This window comes from Ranitomeya imitator, chromosome 3 (assembly GCF_032444005.1).
Source record: "Ranitomeya imitator isolate aRanImi1 chromosome 3, aRanImi1.pri, whole genome shotgun sequence".
Lineage (NCBI taxonomy): Eukaryota > Metazoa > Chordata > Amphibia > Anura > Dendrobatidae > Ranitomeya > Ranitomeya imitator.
In genome coordinates this window covers 381,431,107-381,453,923 of record NC_091284.1, presented here as the reverse complement: position 1 = coordinate 381,453,923, position 22,817 = coordinate 381,431,107, and the positions used below count along the sequence as shown (strand labels likewise).

General features: G+C 40.0%; 1 protein-coding gene across 1 annotated transcript; it reads left to right on the top strand.

Annotated features, from left to right (window-relative positions):
* The first annotated feature begins 6,823 nt into the window (after positions 1-6,823).
* On the top strand, positions 6,824-21,848 carry LOC138670011 (gap junction beta-3 protein-like). The gene is made up of 2 exons (XM_069756972.1): positions 6,824-6,935; positions 18,835-21,848. The coding sequence occupies exon 2, from the start codon at positions 18,849-18,851 to the stop codon at positions 19,653-19,655; it is 807 nt and encodes a 268-aa protein (XP_069613073.1). The 5' UTR covers positions 6,824-6,935; positions 18,835-18,848; the 3' UTR covers positions 19,656-21,848.
* Positions 21,849-22,817: the final 969 nt, after the last annotated feature.

Genomic DNA, 22,817 nt, shown 5'->3' with positions numbered 1-22,817 from the left:
TTGTAAAAGTAAAAAAAAAAAACAGTACATACTCACATTCCGATGTCTGTCACGTCCCCCGCCGTCAGCTTCCCGCACTGACTGTGTCAGCGCCGGCCGTAAAGCAGAGCACAGCGGTGACGTCACCGCTGTGCTCTGCTTTACGGCCGGCGCTGACAGTCAGTGCAGGGAAGCTGACGGCGGGGGACGTGACAGACATCAGAATATAAGTATGTACTGTTTTTTTTTTAACTTTTACAATAGTAACCAGGGTAAATATCGGGTTACTAAGCGCGGCCCTGCGCTTAGTAACCCGATATTTACCCTGGTTACAAGTGAACACATCACTGGATCGGCGTCACACACGCCAATCCAGCCATGACAGCGGGTGATCAGTGACCAAAAAAGGTCCTGATCATTCCCCAACGACCAACGATCTCCCAGCAGGGGCCTGACCGTCACACATAACGAGATTGTTAGCGGGATCGTTGCTTCGTCACAAAAAGCGTGATGTTGCAACGATACCGGTAACGAAATCGCTATGTGTGAAGGTACAGTACCTTTAGTGGAGTTCAAATTCAGGTGCGGTGGGTCGCTAGGGGCAGCATGGGCCAAATGTTCAAGGCAGTAGGAGGCCAAATGGAGTTCCCTGATGGACATTTCAACAGGATACGGTAACTAGGGATAGGGTCGGGTACCAAGGAGCGGGCCTGGTCTTCTGATTTGTAAAGTCAGTGAACATGGAATTACATGGAGGGCAGGTGGTCAGTCCCGGGTGCACTGCTGGAGTGAGCGACAAATCTCTGAGGTTGATGGAGTCAGCAGGCTTGTGGGTAATCCAGAATGAACTGGTGGCAGAACAGAAGAGGAGTTGTACTAAGGAGGAAGAAAGTGTGAATTGTTGTGCCCTATCCCACCTGTGCACACTTGATGAACTTGGACTGTTTAGTTAAAGGTTAACTGTTGTAAAGAACCTTGTGTCCCATGCATTATGTGCGGTGGCTCCTGAGGACAGAAGACCAGAGGCAGCGGATACTTTACACATCTTTTCACATCAATTCACTTGTATTGAGTGAGGCCAAGCACATCTAGTCAGAATATGACTGCTTTTTTGCACTTGCATACTTGTGGTCACGTGACTGCCCGGTCTTGGCAACGACACCTGAAAATCCTGATAATGTAATGATGCTCAGGGTAGTAGCTGAGGATGAGGTACTCGTTCTCCGCGCCCTAACCTATTACAGAAAAATGGGGCCATGCTGTGGTGTAAATATGTGAACATGTTATTGACACCTCCGAGCTCAGGTCTGCCACACATTGCATGGCTCCGGTTCCCATTGACCACACAATAAGAAGACCACACCTTCCATAAAAACAAAATCCTCTTTCTAACAGTTTGTCTTGCACACATTGAACAGCAGGAGATTCAGATGTCAGTTTCCTGGTTACAATACAGCGACATTTTACAAAAAACATTTTCAGTGGCACAGTTGGTACATTGCAGAACAAGTCAGGGACCGTCTTCCTTTCTAAGTATAGCTCTACTTTAAGCTGTTCTTATCACAGTTACCAATATTCTTCAGCCCCCAGCATAAAAGGCCTAGCCGACACTTGTCCATTTCCTGGAAACCCTTAGGAACTCTAAGGGTATGTTTCCACGTTCAGGAAACGCTGCGTTTTTGACGCTGCGTTTTTCCACAGCGTCAAAAACGCAGCGTCCAGATGTTACAGCATAGTGGAGGGGATTTAATGAAATCCCATCTCCACTATGCAGGAAAAAAACACACGCATTTTTCAGAACGCAGCATGTTGCTACAATGAGCAAAACACGCAAGAACACCGCAGGTGACATGCCAGTGACCTCAGGTGCAGATTTGGTCAGGATTTTACATGCATAAAATCCTGGCCAAAGCCTGAAGCAAGCCTGAACGTGGACACATGCCCTAATAAAGTTTCTGGTTGCACGTTAAACTCTCCCCCGCCCTCCCTGAATTGCTTGCTGAATAGAATTTTTTCTGCTATCAATGGGGTTTCTCTAAAACACTTTTCTCACTGCTTTTTTCTCTTGTCATCACACTATTTTCCAAGGATGTCATACCTACTTTCTTCCTACTCCCAACGTTTTTTAAACCTGCAACTAACCCACAGATTCCCAACCCTCCTCCCCACTATGGACCAGCCTTTCAGCTAACCCTGTCATTCCCAACTACTATGAACTGCAGCCTTCAGGAGGATAAACACTATATATATATATATATATATATATATATATATATATATATATATATATATATATATATAAAACAACAGGAGCAGTCAGAGAAGTGGAATACCATCCTCCCCACCCTCGAAACTGTGAAGACTAGGTGGTCAGATGACAGCAAGGATGCGATTTGCATCCTTTAGGTGACATTCTGACTAGGCATGTGCAGCTTCCCTCTATTCACTTGTAGTGATTGAGGCCGAGTACGTTTAGTCAGCACATGACCGCATGTGTGCAATCACATACTTCTGGTCATGTGACTTCTCGGTCTCAGCAACGACACCAGAAAATCCTTACAACATGCAGTTTGCACATATAGTGACTGCAGACTTTCACCACAACACTGTACAATCCCTTAAAGTTTATTATACTGTGGGGTCTCGAAAAACCCCAGAGCTTAAAATGGCACATTCTGTTCATATCGAATAAATTCACAGGGGTTTCAAAGTCATACATCACCTAGCATCTCAACCATTTGCTTGGCAATATCTGTGTATTTTGATTCTCTGCTTAATGAATAAGAGGTTGTCCTGACCTCTGCTCTCCTAAGACCCTGTTCAGAAATAATTTGCTTCTATGCAGACTCCCTGTGTTCTCTCCTTTGAAAATGTGGAAATAGCTTATGCACTTTCCAAATCATAGACAGTACTGCATGACTGTTCAAGTAGGCTGTCCTTTCATGCAAATTTCAATATTTCAATTTTCCTATTAATTGAAATGCTATAGCCCAGAGAAGTGACAGCAAGGAAACTGCAATTAACCTCTTAACTGCCATAGACAACTTCCATAGTCCGAATGGCATCACAAGGTATTCAAAATGGCCCTCGGGCGTGTTAAACGCAGTTTTCCATTCATCACCTTGCTTAATACGAACAAGATTATAAGCCCCCCGAAGGTCAATCTTAGTAAACCAACTAGCTCCCTTAATCCTAGCAAACAAATTGGAAAGCAAAGGTAAAGGATATTGAAACTTGACCGTGATCTTATTCAAGAGGCGATAATCAATACAGGGTCTTAAGGAACCATCTTTTTTAGCAACAAAAAAGAACCCCGCTCCCAACGGTGAAGAAGATGGACGAATATGCCCTTTCTCCAAAGACTCCTTAATATAGCTCCGCATGGCGGTATGTTCAGGTACAGACAGGTTGAAAAGTCGGCCCTTATGAAACTTACAGCCTGGAATCAAGTCAATAGCACAATCGCAGTCCCTGTGTGGTGGAAGGAAACTGGACTTGGGCTCATCGAATACATCCCGAAAATCAGACAAAAACTCCAGAATTTCAGAAGAGGGAGAAGGGGCGATAGACGTCAGAGGAACATCATTATGAACCCCCTGACAACCCCAACTAGTCACAGACATGGACTTCCAATCCAAAACAGGATTATGTACTTGCAACCATGGAAAACCCAGCACAATAGCATCATGCAAATTATGCAACACCAGAAATCGACAATCTTCCTGATGGGCTGGCGCCATGCGCATGGTCACCTGTGTCCAAAACTGGGGCTTATTTTTAGCCAAGGGTGTAGCATCAATGCCCCTTAAAGGAATAGGGTTCTGCAAAGGCTGCAAGGGAAAACCACAACGCCTGGCAAACTCAAAGTCCATTAAGTTCAAGGCGGCGCCTGAATCCACAAACGCCATGACAGAAAATGATGACAATGAACAGATCAAGGACACAGATAACAGAAATTTAGGTTGTACAGTACTGATGGTAAATGAACTGGCGATCCTCTTGGTCCGTTTAGGGCAGACAGAAATGACATGGGAAGCGTCCCAACAATAATAACACAACCTATTCTGACATCTGAAACCTTGTCGATCCGTTCTAGACAGAATCCTATCACATTGCATAGGCTCAGAAATTTGCTCTGAGGACAACGCCACAGCGCGCACAGATCTGCGCTCCCGCAAGCGCCGATCAATCTGAATGGTCAGAGACATAGAATCACTCAGATTGGAGGGTGTGGGAAACCCCACCATAACATCTTTAACGGATTCAGAAAGACCCTTTCTGAAAATTGCCGCCAAAGCATCATTATTCCATTTAGTCAATACAGACCATTTTCTGAATTTCTGACAATACAATTCTGCCACCTCTTGACCCTGAGACAGGGCCAACAAGGTCTTTTCAGCTTGATCCACCGAATTAGGTTCATCATACAGTAATCTTAATGCCTGAAAGAAGGAGTCTACATTAAGCAAAGCAGGATCCCCAGATTCCAGGGAAAATGCCCAATCCTGTGGATCACCACGCAGCAGGGAAATTATTATCTTAACTTGTTGAATGGAATCCCCGGAGGATCGAGGTTTCAATGCAAAAAACAGTTTACAGTTGTTTTTAAAACTCAAAAATTTGGACCTGTCACCAAAAAACAAATCAGGAGTAGGTATCTTCGGTTCTAAAGCAGGAGTCTGAACAATGTAATCAGAAATACCCTGTACTCTAGCAGCAAGCTGGTCTACACGAGAAGCTAATTCCTGAACACTCATGCTAGCACAAGGCTCTTCAGCCACCCAGAGATAAAGAGGGAGGATAAGACAAAACAGACTGAAGAAAAAAAATGGCTCAAGATCTTTCCTCCCGTCTTCTGAGATGCAATTAACTCATTGTTGGCCAGTAGTACTGTTATGATCAGGTGGCCTTGGAGCAGCATGAAATGATCTTCGCTGGAGCAGTGGTAACTTTACTGACCGCAACCCCTGATCCTATCACCGCAACTAGAAGTAGCCGTGGGGTGTGCCTAACCAGACCTAGACACCTAGACACAGCCTAAGGACTAAATATCCCTAAAGATGGAAATAGGAAAACTCTCTTGCCTCAGAGTAGACCCCCAAAGGATAGGTAGCCCCCCACAAATAATGACTGTGAGTAGGAGAGGAAAAGACACACGCAGACAGAAAACAGGGATAAGCAAAGGAGGCCACTTCTACCTAGATAGGAGAGGATAGTACAGGATACTATGCGGTCAGCATAAAACACTACAAAATATCCACAGCAGAAAAATACAAAAACTCCACCACCTAACTAAAGATGTGGAGAGTATATCTGCGACTCCAGCGAGTCCAACTAGACTGAGAAAAACAACAGGCACAGTCTAGCATGAACAAAATAGAAACAAGATAAGCACAGAAAATAAACACACAGCAGTGTGTCTAAAAAAATGAAGAAAACACTTATCTTAGCTGAATTGGCAGCAAGCAGGAGGGGCCAGGCAGAGGACCAACACTTCCAAAGGAACATTGACTACTGGCAAGGACTAAAGAGTCCTGCACAGCTAAATATCCCAGTCCGAATTGCAATGAGCAGAAACACCTGTCCAAGACTGCTGCTCAGGAACAACTGCATTACCATCAACAACCACCGGAGGGAGCCCAAGAGCAGAATTCACAACAGACATGCAAGGGAAGTGCGATTTTTGCAGACTCACAGATTGGAGAAGATGGAGACATTTTGTTCTTCATCTTCTCCTCACAGTGTGCTATGGTTCTTTCATCTGAGAGAACACAGTATGCTGACACTCGGATCAAGCTCTGATCAGAGTTTGCATAAGCAACCAGATTATCTCGGATAAGAAAATCTATGGTTGTGTGACTCTGCCCTGAGAGCCAGAATCAGTTCAATGGTTTGTGAGCCACATCCACCACCGTAGGCCCCTCTATTACCATATAATGACAGGCAACGCTCCGCCAAAGAAAGCATCTTGTGCCACCCTGCCTCCTCCCTTATAGTTGGCATACTTACATCCAGGGGCTCCCACTTTCCACCCAATTATGATTCTCACATGAAGCACTTCCACCTCCCTTACTAACGGTATCATACTATCTCCAGTTTACCTATTTATCCCCCCACCACACCTGCCCATTCAGATCTACTCTTTTGTGTGGGGCTACTCATAAAAGTCACCATCTGGTGACCTGCTCTTCATAGCTATTTGCTAGACTTTGTGCTAATGCACCAAGTTGGTAGCCAGCCGAATGCCACACTTCGTGGGTCCACATGTTGCTCCCCTGCCACAGATTGGGGACTCCTGAACTAGTCTATTATCAATTACCATTGGTACAATCAATAATCATTCTATGTAATTCACCTTATAATATCTATGTAAGCAAGTAAACTACTGGATTATTCTGATTTTCCTTTCTCTGGTTGGGTTAGTGCTGCCTAACTTCATGTTCATTATGTGCATATCGGGGTTCTGCGGCAATTGTGCAAAAATGTCAGCACCCAAAACATAACTGAATGTATAATGTGAGCTATAAAGATAGAAGAATTTTCACACTTTCCTTCACCATTGTTAAATTTCTCAGTGTGAGAATTTGCCAAAGTGCGTACGTGTGTAGTGTTCTAATATACCTGACTTACTTTCACATCAAGAACAAGTTATAAAGCAACTTCATTGGCCACACAGTTACTAATTTATCCATTACTTAATTTATTTTCTTGGCAAACTGGCTACAGAGAAATATATCTATGAATAATTTCTAGGAGATTACGCAAATAGTAGATTTTCTACTTTCCCTCTGGACCAATCACCTGCTTTAGGTCTCTGCTTCTTAACACGATGTAACCTGTTCAGGTATTTCCTTGGCCACACCTAGGAAAGATCTGAAGAAGCCACAGCACTGTGACTGTGTAATACTACTAGATTCAAACCTATTGGGACCCTTCTCTTAACCTCTGCCTTACAGGTAGGACCCCAGCCATTAACATTTATGTTATGGGATTGTGAATCTTAGAAGGCATATAACCTTAACATTTGAGAGTTTTCGGACTTGTTCAAGTGCTACATTTGCCTCATTTGTCAAGTTGTTTCTTCTCGATGTATATGTACTGCTGTGTCTGCATTGAAAAGTATATCTGGATCAGCTGATATATACAGGACTCACCAAAGTCCTCTATCATCACTTTTATACAAGTTAAATGTTTTTTTATATATGTTTTCAAGCTTGAAGTACTTTTTGTAGTTTTGAGAATGCAAAAAACATTGTAAACCAGGGAGGTAAACAGAGCCGTAGATAAAGACACATTATATTGCACAGTAAAAGGAATTTGACCGGAGTTTGAACAGCACCGATTATTCACATATAGCCCCAATAGTATGCAATTGTGAACAGTATTAGATAGGGATTTAAAGAATCATTAACTCTACACCGTTACTGTAACTTCTGTACCAACTTGCATTCATTTTAGAAAGTGAAGTTTTATAAAGCATCATCATCTAAAGGAAACTGAGCAGAAGATATCATTTGGCACCCATCTTATGTTCTTTCTTCAACTTACACAGAACCATTTTAGGCAGAGGGGCACACATGGATGACAGGAGTGCTGTGTTCAGCCTTATGTTTTGTTCTACTGTAAATATCCTTTGTATTTTTTTTTGTTGTAAATGCGTGATCTCTGATATATGATATAACACTCAATATGGTTATATGATATTGTAAAACGCACTTTATCCAACTATTAGATTACCTATTAAGAGTGTGTTTCCATAAAGCAGATAAATCTGATCTGTGATATCTTTGGACGATTTCCAGGCTGCAATGGTTTTCCAGTTTGCACTGCCACACATTTACCCCATCTGTGAAATTTGTGAATAAGGTTCCTGCTGCTTATTTTTGAGTCAGATTTGTTTTGGGGAGGATACCAAAAATTTGCACAAAAATTTTTGAATTCATGTGAAGTGTGTGGTGGAAACCCAACCTACATCAAAAGTGTACAAATAGTGGTCGGATTGGCCTAGGGATTTTAGCCCAGTAGATGGTTTCAAATCCATCCAAAGGGAACATAGCCTATAGTTATAAAGTCAAAGCCACTGAGTAAAGTATTTTCATAGAGCAAAAAATCCAAAGACCACTAAGTAGATGTTCAGTTTGACCTCAGAGCTATCATGCCTTTAGCAATGACAACATGTACACTTTCTATATAGCACAGAAAAGAGCATGTTCAGCCAACAGGAGGAGAAAGGAGTCTGTCCCCTCTCCACATGGCATCACTAAAGTCCTTGCTCGTTGTTTCCACTGTCAACTTTTGAGCAGGATCAAAAACTACACAGCTTACAATGTCTTTCTCTAATCTAAATATGTTACAATATGTCCTTCCATTTATCTCATTTAAACCTAACTAGTTGTCTGGGGTAACTTGATATTCCATAATATCAGCATTCTCCTGTGTGGAGGGTTGGCTACATATATAATCAATGTAATTGCAAATTTAATGATGGCAAAGCATTTTTAGCAAATTTTGCATATATTGCATGTATAATTCATGGCGAGTCTCCTAGTCATTTCTTAAATTCAGGTTTATTTATTGTACAAGGTGTTGATATCTTAGCATTAACATCCTTGGGATGAACAGGGGACAGTGGACAGTGGAGTGAAGATAAGTAGGATGGAGGAGGTTGCTAGGGGTCACCATGACAAATATTATCTAAGTATGTACCGGAGTAAATGTATGCACATAAACATATAAGTCAGCAACAAAAGTTGGGCAGGATTCACTATGGTAGATGTCAAACAGGAAAAAAAAGAAAGCAAAATTATAAATTACGTTAACCATGTATTAGAAGAAGTGTCTGATAGATGTGTGTTAAAGGTCTCTAAGTCTGCTATGCAAGATGCTTTAAGAATCTATGCTAAAAACTCTGATAGTAGTAGATCATTATCATGCCTTATGTAATGCTCCTTCGGACAAAAAAAAACAATCTAGTTCCCTTCTAAGAAGATAAAAGATGCCACCTATCGGAGATTGAAACATTGTAAGTCAATGTTAATCCTGAAACTAGACTTTGGATACGTAACAAGATCAGACCTCGCCTCAACCTCCAGTCTGTAGATCAAGGTCGTCTTCTTGGAAGGAGGCTCTTTTGCATGCCCTATGGTTTTTAAAAGAGAATTGCTCCTTCCATCAGATTTATACATAAAAATACTATAGATGCCCTTTTTTACCATGGAGACATTAAAAGGTACAGTAGAGTATACAATTCTCTGAACAGGGCCATTATTTGGCCAGGTGCATGGTGCCTAAAGGCCTTTATACATTTATCTTTCTCTCCCCAAAAAATGTTCTACAGAACGTGAGTGCAAGACCTTAACTATAAATACAATAGCTAAAGAAATTCTATTGAAGTCAAATTTATAAAGCTTCTTAGTTCTTAGCTGCAAAGTTCTATCATGGCCAGTAACTACTCAGACTAAATACAAACAGTAGGATCTCCTCAAAGAGCAATCTTGTATTGTGTCTGTATATTAGGGCGTGAGAAATAAAAGCATGGAAGAAAGGGTGTTGCCCATACAAGATTGCTTCAATTTCAAGCTTAGTGATCGGTTAACCTTGTATAATGAAAACACCAACTCCCTTATCCTATTTCATCTATTTTATTATTTAGCATCGCTCATTACCTAAAGTAGAATTTCTGATGAGGTCACAACATGACAAGAATAAGCTACACACCTCAGAAAGAGCATTATGGTTACAAAGTTCGCCTCTAAAACGTTTTCTTCACTTTTCTCTTGATTTCTCCCTTTGTCTGTGTAAAGAATACTTTTTGCAGAAACCTGCCCAGCAAGTTTGGTGAATGAAACTGTACACCCAGATGCTTGTCTCCAGTGCATATTTTGGCCTCTCAGTAAGCAAACATTTAACATCTCCACTCCTCGCCAAATATAATGTGCACCTGATTGAAGGTGCAGCAATGTAACCTTTTGTGTCATCAAGATGAAATGCATGGAACTCAACAAGTCACAACCTGGCAGCACTGCTGGATGGCTAAGGGAGCTTTGACATTGCGTTCAGGCACTCGTTCAGTGGCCCTGCCGGGGCTTACTTCTGAACCCCCAATACGGGATTCGGACGTATGCTCGAATGAGGCCCTAGACTATATTGGTGCCAGCAGAGTGAACATGCGTCCTATCATGCATCATTTTCAGATGTATACGCCTACTGGAGATGAACACTCACTATACTACAGTAGGCGTACACTCCCGAAAATGATGCACATCAGAACGCAAGTTCACACTGCCACCACCATTACAGTATATGGCCCCGTCCAAATCCCATTTTGCCTAATCTCATTTTAATCGGACGATAGCAATCCGTGGTTTTGACCAATAGCAGTCGAACCCATGTTGATCTATAGAACTGTCCAATTTTTTCCTCAGACTACTCAAATGGCAAAAAAAAGAAGCAGCATGCACAATTTGTCTAAAAGAATTGAAGGGCACTTGTCCAGTCATGTCTATAAGTCCGTAAAAAAAATCAGACCGCTCTAGGATCTTATGTAAGTGTGGTCTGATTTTCACGGACTGACATAATGGAGAAGGTGGAGAAACTTTTTTTTCCCTCTCCACCTGGGAGAAAAATTGGATCGCACTCTGATCACACTCTGATCAGAGTTTAGTTAGCATAATTGGACTGATTTTCTCAGATGGAGAGAAAATGGTTGGGTGTCCCTAGCCTAATAGTGTTCAAAATGAGACTCCTTTACATGAGTTAATAATTAGACCATATAGTGATGGTACATGCCATACATAGCCGGTCAAGATGGAGGAATCTAATGTTACTGCTGTGTGTGGCTACCAAGACAGATTCACTGCGCTTGCTCAGTCATCTGTCTCCTGTCACGGTAGGTGCACATGGTAGTAAAATTAGATTCTTCCATGCTGACCAGCTCTGCATATATTATCACTGTATTATTGTTACAAAGTCAGCTGTGATGGAGGGTTATGCTATTATAGCTGAGCGCAGCTACAGTAACAGGAGAAGAAAAAGATTGCTCATGCTCGACCACCTACGTTACCCACAAAGAGACACAAGTTAGGCAATATCACTAACTCTTATGGCACCATACTTATAATGAAATATAAATATCTTTATAATCACGCATTATTTTTAAAAGCAGTAAATGTGCATAGGTCCATATAAAAAATCATTAAACTAGCTTTGATTTACTTGGTCTTATTCAGATAACCGTTTTTTTTAACTTGGATAGCGCGATTGTAAGATTTTCATCACTGATTGGTTTGCACATCAGTTTTTACTATCAATGTGTTCTCAGTCTTTCTTGTAAAAAAAAAAAATACAATGAAAGCTTCTTAATCACCTCCTAGCAAACTGTCAGTGAAAATTTGACAGCTTTAGAATGCAACTAAGATATGATCATTCTGCCGTCCGATTCGTTCACGTACCCCATAGACTTGCATTGGTGAGTTTGATCTGTGACTCCGAACAATAACTTATTTTTTGAGGGTATACTTGGTTCACAAAAACACACGGACATGTGAACAGCCCATAGACTTTAAGATCTGTGTCTGCTATCCGTGAAAACCACAAATATTATTATTATTATTTATTTATATATGATGTAGCCATATATATGGCCCACCCTGTACAGTTAAAAAGAAAAAAGACGAGGCGGATCGGCGGTCAGTGACACAACCAAAAATGACAGCAAGGATTTTTAATATGAAATCAGATGCTGCTAAGTTATTGTACTATACCCCATTGTGACTTCAATTTTTTACATTGTATTCTATGAGAATCCGCAAGAAAAAACACTGTGTAATACATGGCAATATAGAGATATTCTCTAGAAATACACTTTTTCTGAAACTTTCTTAGAATTTGTGCTTACATGTCTATAATTTGGTCCTGTGCTGCCTAACAACCCACACAAGGACAAACCAATGATTTGTATTTCCAACTGTATTTTATTATTTTAGATACACCACAACCTTTATCCATGTTCAGTGCAATAACATTTACAATTACCATAGGTTTCACACATCCATGAAACGTGGACTGTGATCAGATTGCATGACCTGGCTAGAAAACTGGGTCTCCTGACCTGAACTAAATGCCTTATGGGCAGTACAGTAATTCTGAGAGGGAATGTCCATCAGCCAAGAATTACCAAAACTATTTCCGTTGACTGGGAACAGTAGTTGGCTGCAGAATATATTTATTTTTCTCATATGACTTGATAGTCCTAGAAAAAAACCATTCACAGACAGTGCACTTTCAAAAGCAAATATGGCTATCAGAGTCATTACTGATATTAAAACGGCCAATCTATTTTATGTGTTTATTTTAAATGGGTGTGATGTTTCTTTCTATATGAATATAAATGGCGATAAGAGACTATTGACTTGATTGTAGCTAACGTAATTGTAACTCATTTTGTGATATGCAATGTAATTTATCAATACAAACCTTTTATTATGTTTACTAAGAAAATCCCAGTACCAAATAATTCTTAAAAGTTCATAATATGATAGCAAACACAAACGTGACCCCTGGGAAAGTCACATTTGTGATGACAAGCGTGGAGCTACCTTATACCCCCTTATTCCTCTTTGACATCACTCTTTTGTACTATTCACATTGGTAAAAGTTATTATTTATATATTTACTAGCTGAAGAGCCCAGCGATGCCTGGGCATAGCAAATATCTGTGGTTAGTTATAGCACCTCACTTATTTTCCCATCACGCCTCTCATTTTCTCCCTCACACCTCCCATTTTCCCCCTCACACCTCTCATTTTCTCCCTCACACCTCTCATTTTCCCCCTCACACCTCTTATTTTCCCCCTCACTCCTCTCATACCCCCCTATCACTTGTCATTTCGACCTCACATCTGTCATTTTCCGATCACTCCACTATTTTTCCTCACTCCTCTCATTTTGCACTCACACCTCTCATTTTCCCCTCAGTATGTAAATGTTTGTCATCTCCCTTATCACCTGTATGTTATCTCCTGTATATAATATATACCTGTATGTCATCTCCCCTGTAAATATATATACCTGCTGTATGTCATCTCCTCCTGTATATTGTATATACTTATGTGTCATCTCCTCCTGTATATAGAATATACATGTATGTCATCTCTTCTGTATAAAGTATATACCTGTATGTCATCTCCTGTATATAGTATATACCTGTATGTCATCTCCCCTGTATATAGTATATACCTGCTGTATGTCATCTCCTCCTCTATATACCTATGTGTCATCTCCTCTTTATATAGTATATACCTGTATGTCATCTCCTCCTGTATATAGTATATACCTGTAAGACTTTTCCTCCTGTATATAGTATATACCTGTGTGTCATCTGCTCCTATATATAGTATATACCTGTGTGTCATCTCCCCGTATATAGTATGTACCCGTATGTTATCTCCTCCTGTATTAGACCTTGTTCACACATTATTTGGTCAGTATTTTTACCTCAGTATTTGTAAGCTAAATTGCCAGTATATATTAGCTCACACATACACATAATAGACAGGTCATGTGACTGACAGCTGCCGTATTTCCTATAGGGCACATTTGTTGCTCTTGCAGTTTGTCTGCTTATTAATCAGATTTTTATTTTTGAAGGATAATACCAGACTTGTGTGTATTTTAGGGCGAGTTTCATGTGTCAAGTTGTGTGTGTTGAGTTGCGTGTGGCCACATGCGTGTAGCAACTTTTTGTGTGTTGAGTTGCATGTGACAGGTTAGTGTAGCAAGTTGTGTGCAGCAAGTTTTGCACATGACGAGTTTTGCACGAGTTTTATGTGTGGTGCGTTTTGAGTATGTGCAAGTTTTGCATTAGGCAACTTTTGCATGTGTTGCAACTTTTGTGGAAGATGGCGGCTGTGGCAATTTTTCCACGTGTGCAAGTTTTGCGTGTGGCGAGTTTTCCATGAGGTGAGTTTTGCACGTGTGGCTAGTTTTGCGTGAGCCTAGTTTTGCATGTGGCGAGTTTTGCATGTGGCGAATTTTGCGCGTGGCGAGTTTTGAGCTGTGACTTTTGTGTTTCGACTTTTATGTGGCGAGGTTGGTGTATGTGTGGTGAAATGTGTGCTGAGAGTGGTATATGTGTTCAAGCACGTGGTAGTGTGTGGCACATTTTGTGTGTGTGTTCATATCCCCGTATGTGGTGAGTATCCCATGTCGGGGCCCCACCTTAGCAACTGTATGGTATATACTCTTTGGCGCCATCGCTCTCATTCTTTAAGTCCCCCTTGTTCGCATATGGCAGCTGTCAATTTGCTTCCAACACTTTTCCTTTCACTTTTTTCCCCATTATGTAGATAGGGGCAAAATTGTTTGGTGAATTGGAAAGCGCGGGCTTAAAATTTTGCCTCACAACATAGCCTATGACGCTCTCGGGGTCCAGACGTGTGACTGTGCAAAATTTTGTGGCTATAGCTGTAATGGTGCCGATGCCAATCCCGGACATACACACATACATACACACACACACACACACAAGCACACATTAAGCTTTACATATTAAATTGATATTTTATTTATTACTCTGGTTGATTTATTACCTTGGACCTTTAGAACTTGCACAGATTTTCTTTGTACATGGCACTTTACACAGTATGTGATATGTTGTATTTTCTACGCTAGCATGTTTGTAATCTTATATGATGAGATAAGGGGAATTTTGACCCCAACACGTATCATGATGTTTTGGTAGGTCTTGTATTTAGTTTTGTGTTATTTTGAACTTTTTAATTGTTTTTAAATGTTTTTTTGTTGCAAGGATAATTTGTACTGATTCACCTAATAAACTATATTACCGTAATTGTTATTCAGTGTGCATGACTCATTTTATATAGCTACCTTTTTCTTTATTTTTGTGTGTTTCTATACAGACATAATAATTGCGACCACATAAAAACATAGTAGTGATATAACAACTGTACAGAACTATTTGTTTCCTGCATTTTAGTGTTTCTCTTCCTCTTTCATAGTCCTCAACACCTGGCTTTCGTACTTACTAAGAATTTGCTATGAGAGAGGCCTCACCCCAGCACATGGCCTCATTTCTTCCTTTAAAGTTGGAGTCCATGTGCACAATTAGTTTGACACGTGCAGTGACGAAATTACCATTAGCAATATAGACTCCTATATGCCAGTGTCTCTGGGTTACTAAAGCATAATACAATTAGGTATCAGATACATGTTAGAAGTCAATGGGTCAACCCCTGACAGACTCAGATACAAGTAGCGGTAGTAGATACGTTAACTACTATGCACTATATTTGTAGTAGGGTAATGCTGGTCTTTGAGTTGAAAATTATCTGTTGTTGCAGTATATTATTGTTGCTGTGGTTGTTATAACTAAAAATAGAAGACTAAATTAGTTATCACGAGGCAATGGAAAAAGCCAGACCAACCACACATACAAGAGGTACTCCAAGTAATGAATACTATATGCATCTATGTAGTCTTACAAAACCATAAGCTCCACAAAAACTGGAAAACCTGGCACAAAAGTCAATTTCTCTCTGCAGTTAATGTTAAGATAGTACATATCTACTATATAATTGTCTAAGGCTTACTTCCATCTTTCTGTCCTTCTGTCTTTCTGTCACGGATATTCATTTGTTGCGGCCTCTGTCTGTCAAGGAAATCCAAGTCGCTGATTGGTCGCGGCAAAACAGCCACGACCAATCAGCGACGGGCACAGTCCGGAAGAAAATGGCCGCTCCTTACTCACCGCAGTCACTGCCCGGCTCCCGTATACTCCCCTCCAGCCACCGCTAACACAGGGTTAATGCCGGCGGTAACGGACCGCGTTATGCCACGGGTAACGCACTCCGTTACCGCCGCTATTAACCCTGTGTGTCCCCAACTTTTTACTATTGATGCTGCCTATGCGGCATCAATAGTAAAAAATGTAATGTTAAAAATAATAAAAAAACAAAAAACCTGCTATACTCACCCTCCGTAGTCCGCCGAGCCTAACATTGCGAAATTACCCAAAAGAGTTAGCGGCCTCGCGAGACCGCTAAGTCATCTGGGTAATTTCGCAATGCATCCTGGGAACGGAAGATGGCAGCAGCCGCGCGCTACAAGGGGCCCTCGGATCGGAAGGTGAGTATGTTTATTTTTTATTTTTTAACCTGTGACATACAGGGCTGGGCAATATACTACGTAGCTGGGCAATATACTGCATGACTGGGCAATATACTACGTGGCTGGGCAATATACTATGTGGCCCTGTGCTGTATACTATGTCACTGAGCAATATACTATGTCACTGGGCAATATACTACGTAGCTGGACAATATACTACGTGGCTCTGTGCTGTATACTACGTCGCTGTGCAATATACTATGTCACTGGGCAATATACTTCGTGGCTGGGCAATGTACTACGTGGCTGGGCAATATACTTCGTGGCTGGGCAATGTACTACGTGGCTGGGCAATATACTACGTGGCTGGGCAATATACTACGTGGCTGGGCAATATACTACGTGGCTCTGTGCTGTATACTACGTCGCTGTGCAATATACTATGTCACTGGGCAATATACTACGTAGCTGGGCAATATACTATGTAGCTGGGCAATATACTACGTGGCTGGGCAATATACTACATCACTGGGCAATATACTACATAGCTGGGAAATATACTACGTGGCTGGGCAATATACTACGTGGCTGGGCAATATACTACGTGGCTGGGCAATATATTACGTGGACATGCATATTCTAGAATACCCGATGTGTTAGAATCGGGCCACCATCTAATATATATATATATATATATATATATATATATATATATATATATATACACTATTTTTTTATATATATTTTTTTTTCTCTAGTTATGTCTTCCATTTTCTTTTCTCTTTCTACACACAGGAGAAAAAAATTAATTTAGCATTACACAAGAGTAATACTTAATATTAGTGATTAGCGAGTATACGCTCAGGTGGTCTCCGAGTATTTGTTATTGCTGTATACTATGTCACTGGGCAATATACTATGTCACTGGGCAATATACTACGTAGCTGGGCAATATACTACGTGGCTCTGTGCTGTATACTACGTCGCTGTGCAATATACTATGTCACTGGGCAATATACTTCGTGGCTGGGCAATGTACTACGTGGCTGGGCAATATACTACGTGGCTGGGCAATATACTACGTGGCTCTGTGCTGTATACTACGTCGCTGTGCAATATACTATGTCACTGGGCAATATACTACGTAGCTGGGCAATATACTATGTAGCTGGGCAATATACTACGTGGCTGGGCAATATACTATGTCACTGGGCAATATACTACGTAGCTGGGCAATATACTATGTAGCTGGGCAATATACTACGTGGCTGGGCAATATACTACATCACTGGGCAATATACTACATAGCTGGGAAATATACTACGTGGCTGGGCAATATACTACGTGGCTGGGCAATATACTACGTGGCTGGGCAATATACTACGTGGACATGCATATTCTAGAATACCCGATGTGTTAGAATCGGGCCACCATCTAATATATATATATATATATATATATATATATATATATATATATATATATATACTATTTTTTTATATATATATTTTTTTCTCTAGTTATGTCTTTTTAGACATAGCATTACACAAGAGTAATACTTAATATTAGTGATGAGCGAGTATACGCTCAGGTGGTCTCCGAGTATTTGTTATTGCTTGAAGATTTAGTTTTTGTTGCCGTAGATGAATGATTTACAGCTGCTAGACAGCTTGAATACATGTGGGGATTCCCTAGCAACCAGGCAACCCCCACATGTACTCAGGCTGGCTTACAGCTGTAAATCATGCAGCTGCGTCAACAAAAACTAACTTACAAATACTCAGAGACCACCCGAGAGTGCTTGGGAAACTTCGAGCAACGAGTATACTCGTCCATCACTACTTAATATGTGGATTGCAGAAACTGTGAATATTGATGTTTTTGATAACAAAAAATACCACTTATGTATGATTGTGACATAACAGTGCAACTGTATAAGATGTAACACTGTGGTGCATTGTGTTTTTTTAATTTTTTTAATGATAGAAAACCAATGTAAAATCTTGAAATAAAAAGGGAGAAACAAAAAAAAAATTGGACTAGAATACATAGTCGAATGCAAGAAGCTATGTCATCTGTTGCATACGATGACTGGCCAGACTTGTCATAGTTGCATCAGGCAAAACTGAATGTCATGGCACGTGCTGTATTCCATATGTTTTATGCAATTTGAGGAATTCAATGCAAAGTACCAGTTTTGTCAAGGTTCCATTACTTTTGAGGAATAGTAATGGGAATAGTAATTACTTTTAACATGAGCATGGTGCCAGAATTACAGTTTACACACTTAGTGAGTTTCAACATACAGTAGGACTGAAAACTATTATCGAGTCTGCCATCAGATTTAATTAGCATATGAACATGTTCTACTCATATATAGATATTATAATGATCTGATGACTATGCTTAGAGCTAAACAGCTAATGTAACAGGAATAAAAACCATCTCAGGAATGCTAAGAAAGTATAATCATGATAGAATAACATGTGACTAGAGGAAAACATGAGGCATCAACTACACTTTCTGTATATACATATATGACTGGGTTCATATTTACAGTTGTATCTTTTTCAAGGACACAACTAACACATTTGAGGACACTGGACACAAAAGTGAGCCTAGTTGGGTCATCAGTTTCATACATATACTGTTTAAAAGTTTTTATTTTATAGTAAAATTTTTCTTTGACCTATTCTAAGTTAATACAATTATTTCCTTTTGTCTCTTTAGGCAGCTAGTTCAACATGGACTGGAAGACATTTCAAGGTCTCCTAAGTGGTGTGAATAAGTATTCTACAGCATTTGGAAGAATCTGGCTATCAGTCGTTTTTGTATTCCGAGTTCTCGTCTATGTGGTCGCAGCAGAGAAAGTATGGGGAGATGAACAAAAAGATTTTGATTGTAACACTCGACAACCAGGATGCACCAACGTTTGCTATGACCACTACTTCCCTATTTCCCATATCCGGCTTTGGGCTCTACAGCTCATATTTGTGACTTGCCCTTCACTTTTGGTCATTATGCATGTGGCTTACAGAGAAGATAGAGAAAAAAAGAACAGACTAAAAAATGGAGATAACTGTCATAAATTGTATGAAAATACAGGCAAGAAGCATGGTGGTCTGTGGTGGACCTACCTTCTTAGTCTTTTCTTCAAAACAGGTATAGAAATCACATTTCTGTACATCCTTCATAAAATGTGGGATAGCTTTGACCTGCCAAGACTTGTTAAATGTACTAATGTGGATCCCTGCCCTAACATTGTGGATTGCTACATTGCTAGACCTACTGAGAAGAAGGTTTTTACTTATTTTATGGTAGCAGCCTCAGCGATTTGCATTATCCTAAGTATTTGTGAGATATTCTACCTCATTTCTAAAAGAGTTATCAGTTGCATGAACAAGTATAAGAAGACCAACAAACACTCCGTGTCCTACAGCAGAGCATCAACGTGTCAGTGCCATATTCATTTGGAAGTTTCAGAGAAGAAACCACTTAACAAAATTGTGGAGTCTCTTCGAGCGTCTGCACCAAATCTAACTTCTATGTAAAATGTCCATGAGTTTTAAAAATATATTAACCAACAATCAACCCAAGTGACACAAGTTTCAGAATTTGAACTCTCTACTCTTTTGGTAGTTGTCCAATCTAAAATACCTCTAGACGTGACACTGGGAGTCTTATTAAACCTATTACTTGCAGAAATGCCAAAAAAAATCCAAATATGGATTAGCTAACATTTTCCAAGGGACGTAACATTCCGCAATGGAAATGCAATGGAACATTATTAGCAATTTCGGTGAAAATTCAACCAAGACTGTAGGACAATATAAAAGAAACACAATACTGTCTGCTCGTGAAGTAATTGAAACATTGAACATTTTGATCGCTATTGGTTAAAACTAAACCAAGACAAAGAATTTTTCTATTTTATGGAAACCCTACAAAATGCATTTCATTTGGTTGGATCTGTGTACTTTTTTAGTGCCTTTTCTCCTTGTGGAGACCACTAGCGGGGATAGGGAGTGATATAAACCAGGAAATGCTCCCTAGGAAAAAGTATGTAAATTAGCTTTCAGGCAGAAGACAGATAGACACTTGTTTAACATCACCTGTTGCAGGTAGTTCCAGTATCTGACCTTTTAATAATAGGCCTCTCATGTTTGAGAGAAAGCTCTGGTTTGGCTCATAACTTAAAATCCTCATAAACATTATGTTGTGTATTGAGGCCTTTTGACTTGACAGATGATGAGGTTGAGATGAATCAGTCTGATCTAATTTAATTGCCCAATCTTTTTTGTTCTCCACGGAAAGAAGCTGCTATAGAACCAAATGGTCATAAATATGGGTGAATCAGGATAGATAGTTATTGGCTAAAATCTCTCAAAGATGTTCCTTTAGTTGTGCTCTAAGGCTCATTAAAGGGTCAGACATTGAAATTTAGGGAGATATCTGCAATAAGTGGCATGACAGTGACAGTTTTCTTTCTTCTGGGGGAGTACTTATTTGCATATCATAGTTATGGGTGAAAATTGATGCTATTCAACCATTAATAGACACCTTCAAATGAAAGTATTATGTTTACTACTGCAGTATATATGCTGACATAGACTGGACTGATGTAAATTAACTACTTAGAACATTGAGAGTTAAGCAACAAAAAGCACATTCTACTATTATGATACTAAATTAATTGGACCCTACCTTGTTAAACAAGACTGATATTGGTGACATCTCTTCACATACAATTTCTTTAAGGGGTGAGACTGGTCCTACAGAGAAATAGAAGATCTTCCAAATTCTGTCAAAACAGGGTTCATCCTCATTAGGAGTCGTGAAGATCGGAAAGGACTCCACATACAGATGACCTGCTGCTTGGGATCGTTTTGTTTCTGCTTAAACTTGTATAGAGTATGAATTAAATTGTGTCTATAATGTGCAATGTTTTATATCTTACAGCTACTATGCTAGGCATTATTCTTCAAAAATGTTGTAGATCTATTTTTGATGGACAGTATAACAATGGACAAGTGTGGTATAATAATATGGAAAGGCAATTGCTTTTTTCTTCCTTTGTTGAACTTGTTACAAAGTACCCACATTTATGCAAGAATTGCCAGACAAATTTAAAACAATATTAACAACTATTATTAAAATGTATATCCAGAGCTGGATTATAGGCTGAAGGGAGCTTTACCACATACTTTCCTTAGGCACTTGCTAGATACTTTCAGCAGCCAGATATGGGAGTTTCACCACCATAGGGCTAATTAAATATTATGCAGCCTGCATATCCAATTTGCAGCACTCAAGTGTAAAAGACACACAAGTGGCCCAGGAACAGGATCTACTCCCATGTTACAAAATAGACTTTCACTTCAAAGGCCCTTTAAGGGAAGATTTCTTCATCTAAAACTGAAGATTAATTTGAAGTGACTGATACTGAATGGCACAGATAAGAAAAAGAGGATCTCTCCACCAAATTCTATTTCGTGGACACCTCCACCAACCTTCATATGGTCCTGAGAAGACCACAAACAGTTGTAAAATAATTAACTGATGGATAAATAAAAGCTACACACTGGTGGTAGAGACAAGAAGCGCTGGGTGATAGATGAGTGACACTGCAGAAGAACAGTTGTTCTGTTATACCAAGTTCCAAGACCATTCTTTTTAATCCATTTGTATTTATTATTTATAAAACTTTGTATATTTTATTAAAAGTTCATTTTTTTAAGAAGTGACATTTGTTTTTAATATGAAGTTTTGCATTTGTATGAGAATGAGGAAGTTATTAATATATGGTACAAAATGTCAATGGAACAGTGACATCATATTAAATGCAAGCTGGAAATTGTAGTATATCTATTGCACCTTTCATAGTCTGAATTTTAGGTTTAAATATGGCTAAAAAGTAAAATTCTAGTGCAAATGTCACAGTTCCACCCCTCAGTGTGTCTAGGATGCAGTTACTGACAGCTCAGTCGTCAAGTCTGGTCCAGGGGCGTTCTGAGCTGTCAGTGTGTTGATTGACAGCTTGGCCACACAATCTGAAACTGGGAGGTGCTAGCTGTCTCCAGGTGTTCATTATCCCAAGTGATTGCCAGGCTACTTAACTGGGCTGTAACTCCCAGACCTCTCCCAGACGTACATTCAGCTACAGTGTGGTTTGTCTGTCTGTTCCTTACGTTCTGTTGGTAGATGTTTCATTGCCTAATCAGTTAGACTCAGTTATCCTCCTTGTATTCTGACCTCAGAATGTTACCGGACTACGCCACTGTCTTTTCCTTCTGCTTATGGTGTACCTTCCTTGCTTTTGACCTTGGACCTCTTGACCACTCTGCCTCTGGCTAGAATCATAGCTTGTTTCGTGATTATCTTTCAGAGTAAGAGGTTGCTAATCACCTTTGCACAGTGCAAGAAAACATCATTTTAGATGGTGCATTGTCCTATATAAACCGGACTCGCACTGTGAGGAACAAATTTAAAGGTGCTTTGTGGCATTTTTGCAGGAGAGTTTGTCTTCATTTTTATCTCTCACTGGAACCTCACCGCTTTTCTGTAATTACAGTTTTCATCTCCATTCTGGTGAATTTTCTAGGATTAGTTCTGAATGTCCTGGGGTGGAGGTCGCCGTACAAAGACTTGGGGATATCTGGAGGGAGGTTCAAAAGAATATTAGGACGGATCTGATTAGCCAAAAATGGAAGGCC

Bases quoted from the DNA above. Each gene is read 5' to 3' on its own strand.
- LOC138670011 (XM_069756972.1), top strand. From the start codon at position 18,849: ATGGACTGGAAGACATTTCAAGGTCTCCTAAGTGGTGTGAATAAGTAT.